Source organism: Peromyscus maniculatus, chromosome 7 (assembly GCF_049852395.1).
Source record: "Peromyscus maniculatus bairdii isolate BWxNUB_F1_BW_parent chromosome 7, HU_Pman_BW_mat_3.1, whole genome shotgun sequence".
NCBI classification, from domain to species: Eukaryota; Metazoa; Chordata; class Mammalia; order Rodentia; family Cricetidae; genus Peromyscus; species Peromyscus maniculatus.
Window position 1 is genome coordinate 29,022,671 of NC_134858.1, and position 14,424 is coordinate 29,037,094.

Sequence of the window (14,424 nt, forward strand, 5' to 3'; positions counted from 1 at the left end):
GTTGTATCTTGGTTATGAGATTATTTTGTTATGTCACAGATAGGCCCTAAAGCAGTGTCACTCTTGTCTGGGACAACCTGTACTGGCGTTGGTAAGTTCAAGTTTCTGATAAACACAGTCAGTCATAAGGTAACAGGAGTGTTGACCACAGAGAAAACATTTGAAATCACAGTTTCCTGCAAGAGTAGCCCAGTCCACGCCAGCTCCTGGAGAGGGGATCTTTAGGAAAACAAGCCCAGCTTCTGGCACCTGCCTCCTCCCTGTGGGGCTAGGGAGTTTGTTGGTAGCTGCTGAGAGGCAGAGAAGCCTTCAGAGCTTCAGGTAATGTCACCAGGCTGGGGAAGTCAGCAGTTCGAGAGGAAGGAGTCACTAATGCAGTCAGTACAGGGGCCGACATTCCAGAGCTAGGGACACAGCAGGAAGTCTGAACACAGGTGAACAGAGGAATGGGATGTATGGTGGTCTCATGCCACTGGACACACAGAAGCTGAGGTCCAAGGTCCCTCAAATACACTGTGAAATGGCCCCTCCTACACTGGAAGGGCTGGCCCTCAGGTGGACCCATCCCGACCGCAGACTGGCCATAAAACAGCTCAACCTGGGAGGTACCGTGCCTCTGGAGTCTGCCAGAGAGAGGACAGTGGGTTCCCGGTGAGAGGGTGCTCACCAGCTGGTCGCACTTACTTTGTGAATTCGTCCCAGCTCAGATGCTCTGGTTTGCCTGCTCTACTGCGGCAACACAACACTCTGCTGCTGGGAGGCTCTACCTAGTAGCTCCTGAGAACAGAATAGAGGCCCGCTGACAGATTTCTCTCTGAAATTGTGTTTTATCAGGCAAGCAGCCATCCTTTGTGAAACGGCAAAGACAGACATCAAGGTTTGTCCTTCCTTAGAACTCACATGGAGCCCTTTTGAACTCTCAAGGATTTTCATGTGGGGTTGACAGACCCGGACCCCCAACAAGTCTCATCACCTGGGTTTTTCTTTTCTTTGAGTGAATGTTAGGGATTCCTTTGAAGGACTTGATGGAGCCCTAGTGCCTCCTGAGCGGACTATCAAATGGGATGGGAGGAGTCACCTTTGTTTTTGGTACATGAAAAGTTCTTATTTGAACTAGAAGGGGAAAGTCCACATTCCCTGTGCTAACAGGAAAGATTCGCTGCTTCCCCCTTTGACTCACGAAGAAAGGAGTGCTCTAACTCTAACTGGAAAAAAGACCCTTTCTTAGAAGAAAAACTTGAATCGATGGCCCTAGAAGCCTTTTGTGCACAGGGAAAGCAAGGAGCTCTGGCCTGGCGAGGAGGGCCCGGAGGACTCATGGGTGAGAAGGAGTGGCTGCCCTGGCTCACTCCTGAGCCTTGTCTGGCCCTGCTCTCCTCTCTGCTTTCCAGTCTGTCTTGTTGTTTGTTTATGCTTAAATAGTAGTTCAGCTCTGTGGTTCCATACTATCTTTCTTGATGGTGGTCAGAAAATCAACTAGAACATTTTTTTCTTGTAAGAATTATTTTTATTTTATGTGTATACGTGTTTTGCCTGCATGTATGTAAATGTACCCATGTGTGTGCAGTGCCTGCAGAAGCCAAAAGAAAGTGTAAAATCTCCTGGAATTACAATTATAGATGGTTATGAGCTGCCATGTGGATGCTGGGAGCCAAACCCAGGTCCTCTGCAAGAGCAGCAAGTGCGCTTAACCACTGAGTCATCTCTCCAGTGAACTGACAGGTCTTCTTTCCTTCCTTCCTTCCTTCCTTCCTTCCTTCCTTCCTTCCTTCCTTCCTTCCTTCCTCCCTCCCTCCCTCCCTCCCTCCCTCCCTTCCTTCCTTCCTTCCTTCCTTCCTGTTTTCCTTCTTTCCTCTCTCCTCTTCTTTCCTTCCTTAAAGATCTTTTTTTTTTCTTTCCTGAGACAGGGTTTCTCTGTGTAGTTATTTTGGTGCCTGTCCTGAAACTCACTCTGTAGACCAGGCTGGCCTCGAACTTACAGAGATCCACCTGGCTCTGCCTCCCCAGTGCTGGGATTAAAGGTGTGTGCCACCACTGCCTGGCTCCTTAAAGATTTTAATCTCTGTATTTAGTTTTTATTTTGTATATGTGTGTGCCAACCTTCTTTTTCTTTCTTTCTTTTTAATTTGCTGAAATCCTTTATGAAAGCCTTCATCTTTTCAGGCATATATGGCCTAGCTAAAATTGTCTATATTTTACTTTTTTACTGCAATTAGAAAAACATTTTAGCCATACTTCCTCCCACCCCACTTCTGGGTTTCCAGCAGCTCATTGTGTGCACCACATGTTTTCAGGTTCCCGTGGAGACCAGAGAGTATCTCATCTCCAAAACTGGAGTTATAGGCAGTTGTGAGCTGACTTGTAGGTGTGGGAGCTCTGCAGGAGCAACAGGTAGCCCCGAGGAACGTTTCTTTAAGAGGCATTCTTGTAGCTAGAGTTTTCCTGTCTTGCCCACAGTTAGGACAAATCTCTGTCACCAGCCATTCCACAGCCGCTCAGACCCAACCAAGTAAACACAGAGACTTATATTGCTTACAAACTGTATGGCCGTGGCAGGCTTCTTGCTAACTGTTCTTATAGCTTAAATTAATCCATTTCCATAAATCTATACCTTGCCACGTGGCTGGTGGCTTACCGGCGTCTTCACATGCTGGTGGTCATGGCGGCGTCTGGCAGTGTCTCTCTGTCTCAGCCTTCCGCTTCCCAGAATTCTCCTCCCTCCTTGTCCCACCTACTTCCTGCCTGGCCACTGGCCAATCAGTGTTTTATTTATTGACCAATCAGAGCAATTTAACATACAGACCATCCCACAGCACATTCTACAACAGTTTTGGAGTTGAAACTGCTCACTGTCATAAATCAAAAGGCTGTTTACTCAAAAATTGATCTGCCTTCGCTTACTCACCAGTGTCTGAATGCTTTTCTGAGTACCCACCCTGACCAATGGCATACGTTTTATTCTGAAGTGGTTTTGTTGTTTTTTACAGCTGGAGCGTTGGCTCTTTGCTGCACTGTTGACATTTGTCCAGTTGTTACATGTGCCCTCCTCGGTAGACACGTGCGGCGTCCCTTAATGCTGTGGGCATACTACTCCTTACCTTTATACCTCTGCTTATATAGAACTATCCCAAGCCTATAAAGGCTTGAAAAAACACCAGAGAAGCAAATAAGCAGTTTTGTTAGTCAGAGGCATAATCTCACTTGTCCCTGCAGTACCAGGGATCAGACCCTCTCTGCAAGTGTTCTACCTACCGAGAAGCAATATCCCCATCCTCTTTTTTCTTCCTTTTTTAAAAATTTGCTAAAACCCTTTATGAAAGCCTTCATCTTCTCAGGCATATATGGCCTAGTTAAATTGTCTACATTTTACTTCCTACTGCAATTAGAAAACTATTTTAGCTATATTTCCTCCCACCCCACTTCTGGGTTTCCAGCAGCTCATTAGTTGGAGTCAGAGTGGTATGGTAGATAGACACCATACTGTGTGGATGGAGAGCCCTGAGGGTTCTGGGTCACCAGAGGTGATAATCTCTCCAAAGTCACACCAAGAGTAGACCTTTTCAGCTACTGAGGTGATGAGCGGATGACATAGGGTCTCTCAAGGCTCCTGGGAAGCCTCACTAGGCAGGAAGGTAGTGGTATTTGTTTCATACACACGTGACTGCTGCTCATTCATTCCTATGGTTCCACAGCAGTCCTAGCAATCTGTTGCAATTCTTTTCAAAACTGAGAGGCTATATTGTCTTTGTTAGGGTTCTATTGCTGTGATAAAATACCATGACTAAAGGAAAATTGGGGAGAAAAGGGTTTATTTCATCTTACAGCTTGTAGTCTATCATCTAGGGAAGTCGGGGCAGGAACTAGAGGCAGGAACTAAAGCAGAGGCCATGGAAGAGCGCTGCTTATTGGTTTGCCCCTCATGGCTTGCTCAGCCTGCTTTCTTATACAACACAGGACCACCAGCCCAGGGGTCCTCCCACATCAATCATCAATCAAGAAAATGCACCCCTGGGGCTGGAGAGATGGTTCAGTGGTTAGGAACACTGACTACTCTTCCAGAGGTCCCGGGTTCAATTCCTAGTACCCACATGACAGCTAACAACTGTCTGTAACTCCAAGATCTGACACCCTCACACAGACATGCAGGCAAAACACCAATACACATAAAATAAAAAAAGAAAGAAAGAATCTGGTGGAGGCATTTTCTCAATTGAGGTTTCTTCTTCCAAAATGATGCTAGCTTATATCAAGTTGACATGAAACTAGCCAGCACTTTATTTGAAGGATCTAATAGCCTTGCATTTCCTGGTCAGAATAGGGAACTTGTACTGAAATGTGCATCATTTTGTTATTTGTCCATTGCATTTCTGCTTCAGTTTCCTTTCACAAGTTAGAATTAAGCTTAGTGCGTTGTCTTTCCTGAATTGTAAGGCGATTTGTTCTAGGAATCAGTTAAATGTAAAAGCTTTAGCACACATTCCAAATGTGAACAGAACAAAAGCTCTTTATGTTCACTGTATTTGTTCTCAACTTGAACGTGGCGCTTCCTCCTCACGAGGCTGTCACCGGCTGCCTGGCTTGTTACTGTCTGCTGCTGTACGTTTCCTGAACCTGAGTTTTAAACGACTTCTTTGGGTTGGTGTGGGCACTAAATTACCGAACTGAATTGATCAGTGTGAGCTCCTTGGATCCCAGCTGACATGAATTTGAGTTATTTATCTTCAATGTCTTGTCCTTGTGATTAGTTCTGAGCCAACTGCTCCCTCTAGCCACCCCCACAGGGCTGGGTGCCCTGGGAAAGGCTTGCGTTTGGGAGGAGCTTCTACTGTGACTACTTACTTTTGATGGAATACCTGACTTCAAAGACGTAACAGAAAACAGGAAGGATTCATTTTGGTGTGAGTGGTTTGAGTGGATAAAAGGTATTATGGAGGGACAGCGTGGCAGGAAAGGCATTGTGCAGATGGCTCCATGGTGGGGTAGTGTATGGCAGCTGCTTGCTTGTATCTCATCTGATCAAGAAACAACGGGCAGAAAACAAGGCCAAGCTGTACAACCTTACCTTGTGGTCCCCATGACCCACTTCCTCTTGCTAGGTCCCCCATTCTGAAGGTCTACAGTCTCCTGAAACAGCGCTGCCAGCTAGGGATCAAGTATTCCAACACAGGAGGCTGCAGGGAGGGGCCCTTCACAGTCAACCCTTGACAAGGACTTTCCTAAGTCTTGCACAAACAAAACAACAACAAAACCCCATGTGAATCAGGTCAGTAGTCAGAGATCCACAGCCTGAGAATTTATGAAATAAGAAGCCAGGTGAGGGTGGGGGTGTGGGAGTGCGCTGTTAAGCTAGGGTCCCAGCATGGCCTATGCTCACATTTCCTCAGGGAGCCAGACAGGAGCATCCCTTACAGCCCACTCTGTCTCCTCCCCTCCCTTCCTCCTCCTTCCTCCTCAAAGGTCCTAGAGGCAGGCACCGTAGGTAACTAGTGTTTTCTGAGACCAGCTCCCATTGTCTCCCCTGACTCCAGCTCTGGTACACTACAGCTCCAGGAGTAAAGAGTGCAGCCCAGATTCAACCTGTGGATTCCACGCTGTCATGGTGGCTGCCACTGCTCCCTGCTGTTCACTGCTGGGTGCTGGCTTCATTGATTGTATAGCCAGCCTGCTGCCGCCTGAGCAGCAGAGTGGGTCCTGAGAATCTCAGAAGGCCACAGTTCAAGACCTGGGCCCAGGAGACTGCAATGGTAGTGAGCGAACAATGCCAGTTTGGCCAGGTAGAGGAAGGGTTGGGAGGCAGGGCTGTTTTTTGATTGTGCCAACCAAGTCTTACCTCTCAGTGGCCATGGATTCATTCATAGTTGTTGTGAAAAAAGAGACCTGTCACATCCCATCTCCACCATGAAGAAGTGGGACAGTAATTATTACTGGTTATCTATGAACATTTATTTCAGTTTTTTATTATGGAAAAAACATCTAAAAATATTTAACACTTAACCATTTATAAATGTACAGTGGCAGGTGCTTTATCGATCGAGCCCTCTCCCTAGCACCGTTATCTTTTATTATTTTTAATATGTATTTATCTTGTTTTATGTGTATGAGTGTTTTACTTGCATATGCACGTGTACATGACTTAGGTGCTTGATGCCTGAGGACTCCAAAAGAGGGCATCGGATCCTCTGGGACTGGAGTTAAGATGGTTGGGAGCCACCATGTGGGTGCTGAGAATGGAGCCCAGGTCCTCTGCAAGTGCAATAAGTGCTCTTAACTGCCGAGCACCACCATCTTTACTTTTTAAAATGATTCATTTCTTATTGTTGTTGTATGAGTGTGTGTGTGTGTGTGTGTGTGTGTGTGTGTGTGTGTGTGTGTGTGTGTGTGTGTACACCATGGCACATTTCAGAAGACAATCTGGTTGAGTTGGTGCTCTTCTTCTACCTTTAAGTGGGTTTCCTGATTGAACTCAGGGTGTCAGGCTTGCATGGCAAGTGCTTTTGTGGTATCCTTTTTGATTCATCCTGCTTTTCAAATGATTTATAGGGAAACAACTATTTCATGATGTTCTGTTGTCAGAACATAATTGAGAACCATAGACGTGGAATTAATTTTTCTTTTTTCTTTTGAGAAAGGGTCTCATGTAGCCTAGGTTGTCCGCATGCTCACTGTGTAATGGGGGATGACCTTAAACCTCTGATCCTCCTGCCTCTATGTCCTCAGTGCTGTGAGTACAGGCGTGTGCCACCATGACTGCTTTTATGCAGTGCTTGGAACTGAATGTAGGGCTTTGAGTGTGCTAGACAAGCACTCTACTAACTGAGTGACATTCCCAACCCCTGCAATTTCTGAAGCCCTGAAGCCAGTTCTCTTATTTCACACCATGGAGTTGGATTCCTTATATCCTTTCTCTAATAGTTGGAGGCAGTGGAGGTAGGAGCTTCTGGACTCCCAGAAAGCTCCAGAGTAGCAGCATTAGCTGAGAATGGCCCAGCGATGGTGGGGATGAGATAATAGATGTTGAAGGATGGGACAGTGGATAAATGACAGGATGGGAACTGAAAAGTGACTGACAAGAAGGTGTTTGAGGAGGTTGGACATTCGAGAAACTGACTTCCTCCATAGTCTCCACCACTATCAGTTTTAGCATGTAGATGTCATGGAGAGTGAAGTGAGAAGCTGGTTGTCCGCTCTCCCGCTAGATGCTGAGTCCTGTGGGGCAGGGCTGGGGTCACCCTGTTCTCCTCAGTGCTCACCGCAGACTGAAGAAGGTTCTCAGTGCTCACCAGGGTACAAAGCTTTGCCACCACTTCTTGAACGTTTGCCCTTATGCTGGCGATCACAAGTATTTCCATGTTTTATTGAATTTAAGATGCTGATGCTAAGAGATACCATTATATTTCATACAAACAAACAAACAAACAAACAAAAAACCAGCCAGTCAGGCAGTGGTGCACACTTTTAATCCCAGCACTTAGGAGGCAGAGGCAGGTGGGTCTCTGAGTTCAAGGCCAGTCTGGTCTACAGAGCAAGTTCCAGGACAGCTAGGGCTACACAAAGAAACCCTGTCTTGGAAAAAAGGAAAAAACAAACAAACAAACAACAACAACAACAACTCCAAACCAACCAAATCCAATCTAGCTGGGATGCTGTCTTCCTGTAGATAGCTTAGCTCCCTCAGGTTGATAGCTTAGTCCTCAAGGCTGCTGCCCATTTGAGATGCCAGCCAGAGTTCCAGATTGTTTTACCTGTGCTTCTGATGGCCTGTCCTAAGTTGACATTCTTCACACCCCTTCTGGACTTCTATTTCTTCACTAGGGTGTGTTGCTGGAGTTTTTTCCAGCCCTGCCCAGCACTATAGACCCCGCAACCACTTATAAAATAATCATTCAGAAACTTACATTAATTAAACTGCTGGGCCATTAGCTCAGGCCTACCACTGACTAGCTCTCACACTTAACTCAGCCCATTTCTGTTAACCTATATGTTACCACGTGTTCCGTGGCTTTACCTGTTGCCTTTACATGTTGCTCCCTGAATGGTAGGCTGGCGTCTCCCCTCAGCTTCCACCTTCCAACCTCTCTTTTCTGTCTGTCCCGCCTATCCTATCCTTCCTGCCTGGCTACTGGCCAATCAGTGTTTTATTTATCAATCAATCATAGCAACATACAGGACATCCCACAGCAAGGGTGGCTCATAGAACTCAGGGAAACACTTGATGTTTACTGGCTTGTTGTTAAGGATATTACAAATGATGCCAGTGAACTCCAGATGATGACATACTGCACAGGGCAAGGCAGGAGGAGGGCTTCCTGCTCTCTCCAGATGTGCTTCTTCCCAGGACGCCGTCCTGAAGCTAGCTAAACTGTCATTTGGAGACTTATGCTTGACTAAATCAATGCTTGACTAAATCATTGACCTTTGGTGCTAAGTTTAATCTTCAGTCTTTTATCTGTCTCATCCCTGACTTTTTTAGAGTTTGGGGCAGGACAGTGAGTGAATGGCAGGATAGGAACTGAAAATGACTGAGAAGGTATTTGAGGAGGCTAGGCAGATGACAACATGCAGAGAACAGAAGCCACTTTAGCCTTGCCTTGGCCCTTTTGGCAATCAGCACCTATCCTGAACCTCCCCAGGTTGCTAACATTAACATCCTTTGGAGAGACCCGGGTTTTAAGATTTACCTGCCAGATAAATGCGACAAAGACCAAATGTGTATTTCCTGATACCACACCAGGCTTTATTTGCTATGGGCATACTGAACTTACTGGGAAGTGCCTCTGTGGATGTGATTCTCATCCTTATTGCTGAAGGTTACTGCTGTTACTTTCCTAGAAACAAAGTGACTGTTCCGTGTCTTTCCTCTTCTGTCCAAGTAAGGAGTTAGTCCCTCCCAGCCACTCCCAACCCCTGCTTTATGTAGCTGCAGATGTCTTACATCATGTACCCTTTCTTGAGCCAGTGAGATTTAACAATGACACTTCAGTTTGGAATGATTGTCCTGCTTCTTCTGGTTTTTGCTTCCTTCCTGACATCTATTACATTTCATCTCTAGGAAGCGATCTTGGCACCTCAAGGATAGGCATCCTCTCCTCCATCATCCCCGCCCCCCTGCACAGCAGGACATCTTTAAACTACTCAACAACAATCACCAAGTCCTTCCTCTTGTCTGCAGTTAACAAAACATACCCATTGACTTTAAGGAACTTAGAGGCTCAAGATAGGCAGGGAGGAGACTGTAACAGGATTGGATAACTTTTGAAAAGCAATTGCTTCTGATGTAGCAAACAGTATGCTAAAGCACTTTCCACCTACTGTTTATGTCTCTCCATAAACATATGATGACCATTTCACAGAGAAAAAAGAGAAAGGCCTTTTGGGATTTGCCCAAGGTTAGCTAAGTTGCTGTTAAGACTCAGGTCAAGAGCCCATACCCTCCACATGCTTCTCCCAGCTGAGGCTGTCCCAGACTTTTGTTAGTGCTCCTGTGCGCTGTACCTCAGGTACACTCAGAGTACTAGGTGTAGGGTAGGTGAGCACCAATGTGGGAGTTCAGAACTAATAATGATCTCCGTGCACACAGCCACTTCAACTGCTGCAGTATCTTCTTAGAAATAAGAATATGAGATACTAACCTCTACAGTCCCAAGAGATGTCCTCAGTTCGTTGGCATCATGTTACATGTCAGTAAAAGATCAAAGAAAACCTAAATGGCCAGGTGTGGTGGTCCATGTCTTTAACCCCAGTACTCACTTGTGTGTGAGAATTGGCTATGGATATGGATACATAGATGCACACTTACTTGTGGAGGCGTCAATCCTGAGAAACTGACTACCACCCCACGCCTCCCATCCCCGGAGTCTTTCACAGGTGTAGAACTTACCAAGTATAACACTGAGCTTCTTAGATGGTTTCTGGGGCTTGAACTCAGGTCCTCATGTTTACTAGGCAAGTACTTTATGTACTGAGATATCTCCCAGGTCCCAAGAACCTAGACATTTATTGACATAAGGGTGGTTTAATAAATTACAATATATTCACACAAAACAATGAAGAAAATATATGTGGATGGAACAGTGCACGAGATAGGCTGTTGCACAGAACAAACAAGTGTAGAAGAGTTGCTGCCTTGTAAGAATCAATTGTTTGTTTGTTTGTGGTTGGAGACAAACATAGATTGTGTATGTATTTGCTTGTATGTGAATGAAATGCCTTTGGAAGGAAAAACAGATTCTGTGAAGCTCCTGAAACATGGCTAAGAGATTCTGGGAGGGTGACTGTTCACTGTGTCCTTTGTATTCTTTCAATTTTCAGCTGATTGTATTTAATACTTATTAAACTAGACATAAATAAAATTAAGATGAAAGAAATAGAACAGGCTAGGCTTTAGCTAGTGTGAAGTGCTTGCTTATCACCTTGTGGGGTCCTGGGTTCCACTTTCCCCTCTAACTACAAAGTGCCTTTCTAGAAACGAAAACAAAGAGCAGGCACTTGGGGCTGTGTCCATTTTGCAAGGACATGGGTGTAACTGCCCCGTCCATGAAGTATTCCCACAGCTAGGGGCACTTGAGTATTTAGAAGGATCAGGTTGAAAACTTTTTCTGATTCTCCTATCGGAAGGGTACTGCATATCTTTTGGGATAAAAATACCTTGAATCTAACCATGGAGAAACATCAGATAAGCTGAAGACCATTCTGTGTGTTTCAAAAGTGTCAAGGTCACAGAAGACCAGGAACAGGAAGCTCTTAGACTGAAGGAGACAGGGACATGACAGTGAGCACACACAGTGAACAGTGTTTGCTGCCAGATTGGATCAGAGCCAGAGAGGAAAATGTTCCTGTGACTGTTGAGGACGATGAATTAGACGGCTGACCAAACATTAGGAAGGTCTGGGAGTAAAGTGAAACCGCAGTTCAAGTGTCACCTCTGTGATGTTGACCGTGGTCCTGTGCCTCCAAGAGAATGGTCTCAGTTTTAGGAACGAGTTCCTTAAGAATTTGGAGGTAAGCTGGAGGATGGCACACACCTGTAACTTTAGTCATTCGTGAGACCAATAAAAGAAGACCATAGAAGAGCATGTGAGCCCAGGAGTTTGAGACTAGCCTAGGTAATTTAGCAAGACCCCATCAAGGGGAAAAAAGGCAGAGAAGCAGTGTTTGTAATTGACTCTGAAATGGTTGAGGTGAAAAGAGAAAAGAGAAGACTGTGACTGGAGAGATGGTGCAGTGGGAAAATCTCTTGTAAACATGAAGACTGCAGTGTGGGTCCCCAAACCACACAGAAGCCAGGCACAGCTGGTGACAGCCTGCAGTCTCAGCATGTGGAAGGGAGAGACGGAATTCCCAGGGCAAGCTGGCCTGTGAGCTTCCACTGTGTTCAGTGGAAGACCTTGCAGTAAATAAAGTGGGAGGTGATTAAGGAAGACAGTGTCGGCGTTGGCCCTCCACCCGCACTTGCGTGCCAGTACCCCCCCCCCCCCACGCATGCAAGCACATTGTGGTGGTTTGAATGAGAATGTCCCACACTGCATTTAAACGCTTGATCCCCAGTTGGTACAACTATTCAGGGAGGTGCTATTTGGGGAGGTTTAGGCCGGGTAACCGTGTTGGAGAAAGCATGTCGCTGGAGGCAGCCTTTGAGAGTTTAAAGACCATTTCCAGTTGGTCTCTCTGTTTTGTGCTTATATTCAAGAGGTGAGTTCTTGGCATCCTGTCAGCTAAAATGCCTGCCTGCTGCCTTTACTGTACAATTAGGGTTTTGAATCTGGAACTGAAAGCCCAAATAACTCTTCCCTTTAAGTTGCCTTGGTCATGGTGTTTAATCACAGCAGAAGAAAAGTAACTAATATATTAGTAACTATATACTAATATATAATATGCGTATGCTGCATACAAGGAAAGTAAACTTGGTAAATCATGTTATTTGAAGAATCTCAATGAAGAATTTTGACACATTTATTTCCTGCATGACAACCTTTTCAGTCCAGATTTAAGAAACAGGGTATTCCCGTTTGTCTAGAAAGTTCCCCGTGCCCCTTTAAGTTCCACTGTTTGGCAGTATGTCAGGTACTGTTGAACATGGTGGGGACAGAGTAGGGCGGGGTGAGGAGGCCAGGAACAGGCTGGCCACAGGTGCTGAGGTGGCTGGCTGCTCTGTAGTCGGCACAGGCAGCTTCAGAGCAAAACTTCTAGAAAATAACTTTTTCAGGAGTCTTATCTTAGAAAGTAGAAGAGGTTTCAGTGTAGGCTTTTTGCGTGTTGACGTTGGAAAGGCTTTGACTTGCCCACTCTTCACTCTTGTACTGTCAGGATGGAAGACGAGGTTTGTATTTGCATTCACCAAACTATGACCTGGACAGTCCAGTTTCTTTCATCAGCTGCTTCTCCCTTGTTTTAACGTTTTCATCATTCTGCTCTTCATTCTGAGTAGAAGTGGGAGTGGTGTACGAGGTCATGTCTACCATGAAAAATCTTGGGCTATACAGCAATCAGATTGGAGCATAAGCCCAATATAACCTGCAGCTAATATATGGAAAAAAAATTTTTTTCTCAAAAGAACTAAGATTGCCTTCAATATTTTTCATGAGGGTTACATTCTATATACAGTGCATGTGTATAATCACACACATACATCTAATGATTGTCCAAAATATAGTAGGTATGTAAAACATATTATTGCCACAAATACCATATTTTTACCCCTTTTGCCTAAGTGTGTTGCCTTGTAATGAAACTTTTCACCCTCTGTCAGTTGAAAGTAATTTATTAAAATGCAGCCACTGACTCAAACCTTTCCTGTGTTTCCTCAGGCACACTGCAGAGACCTTCCTACCCTCCATGAACACATGAGTTCGTTCAGGACGTACAAGACAAATGAGTGCCCTCTGTCCTGAGCTGCTGCTGTAGGTGGCTCCGACACGGAGCTGTCCAACAGGGGGATGATGGATTCCAAAGATGAAAGCTCCCATGTGTGGCCGACGTCTGCGGACCATGAACAGAACACTGCACAGGTGAAGGACGGCGTCTTCCAGCTCACTCCTGGCAGCAGTGTTTTAGTGTGTGTGTGTGGGGATGCTGACAGCTAAAGAAATACCAGCATCTCTGTCTCTGTAGTGAGAGTGCTTGGGAGGGAGCCCAAGTGAGAATGCTGTGAGACGCTGGACTGCATCAGCACTTTGCTTCACTGACAGGTCTCCTGTGAGGTAGAAGAACTCCGGTCACCGTAGGCATCACCTGTGCACCTTACTGGTAGACACTGTCTGACTACCCTCCTTTATCTGTGCTATTGATCCTGAAAACCTCAAACCACTGCTGACTTCTTTTACACTAACCAGTGTAGGGTTCAGTTCTTCATGAATGATGAAGTCTAAGGTGTGCTCATAAAGTGAGTGGCCTATCGTCCCTTTTAAGATGGGGTCTTGTCTGTCCTGGAACTCTTTATATGGTACAGACTGGCCTTGAACTCAAAGAGATCTGCCTGCTTCTGCCTCCCAAGTGATGATGGGAGGCATGCTTGGCCCATAAACTTGTTTTTGAACAATAGTATAAACATAAGGTTTTGATCCAATTTTTCACTAAATTATGTAATCCTAGTACCATCATCAAAATCAGAAAGTTAACCTTGAAATATTTAAATGTGCAAATACTACTTAATTTAGGCTATATAATCAATGCTGTAATAAGTAATAATGATTATATAATAAGATTTAAAGGTTGCAGCCTAAAATTCAGAGAAAAGTGGTTCCAGAGGTATTTTCAGCAGAATAACTCAGAACACTGCTTTTCTCATGGAAACTGTTTTGATGACTACTTTCATGATTTTATATATTTTATTTATCCAAAAGGAAGATAAAAGGTGAGGCGTGGTGGCACATGCCCACTGGGTAGACAGAAAAGTTGAGCTCTGTGAGTTTAAGGACAGTCTGGTCTACTTAGTGAATTCTGAGCCAGTCAGGGTTACATAGTGAGACCCTGTCTTTAAAAAAAAAAAAAAAAAAAAAAAAAAAAAGAGCAAAACCAAACAAAATGTCTTTGTGAGGTTCTGTGATGACCAGGGTCCTTGGCTGTAGGGGAGTTGAGGTCAGGATACCGCACTGTACCCCTTCTTTCTAGTCATTTCTGTTCCTAAGTTCTCCAAATTCTTATTTATAGACGCTCCATGAGGAAAGCCAAATAGAAAAGCTTAGCCTTCTCCTTTTTTTGAGGAAAATATCTGTTCCCCCATTTTAAAGCTTTGGTATGAATAAGGAAACTGAAAATTACAAGATTATCGATCTGAAGTCACAGGACTTCCTTACAACAATGAAAGCTGTGCAGATACGCTGTGAACCTAATTTCCCCCATGTGTATACTTTATCTTCAGGCGTAAATTGAATGTATACAGAAGACAGACTAATCACCTAGCAGGAAATCTGTTGGATTCCTATGGTG

At 44.9% G+C, this 14,424-nt stretch overlaps 1 protein-coding gene across 4 annotated transcripts in view; it reads left to right on the top strand.

The window, feature by feature from the left end:
* Positions 1 to 14,424, top strand: part of Prdm10 (PR/SET domain 10) — a 100,750-nt gene that overhangs the window by 25,583 nt on the left and 60,743 nt on the right. For 2 of the 4 annotated variants that reach the window (XM_015995460.3, XM_076575923.1), the window contains exon 2: positions 12,804 to 13,004. In XM_015995460.3, the coding sequence (XP_015850946.2) occupies positions 12,933 to 13,004 (72 nt within the window). In that variant the 5' untranslated portion in view covers positions 12,804 to 12,932. Of the gene's footprint in view, positions 1 to 1,079; positions 1,322 to 10,560; positions 10,999 to 12,803; positions 13,005 to 14,424 lie in introns of those variants that run through there. The other 2 variants (XM_076575921.1, XM_076575922.1) reach the window with 2 other exon arrangements.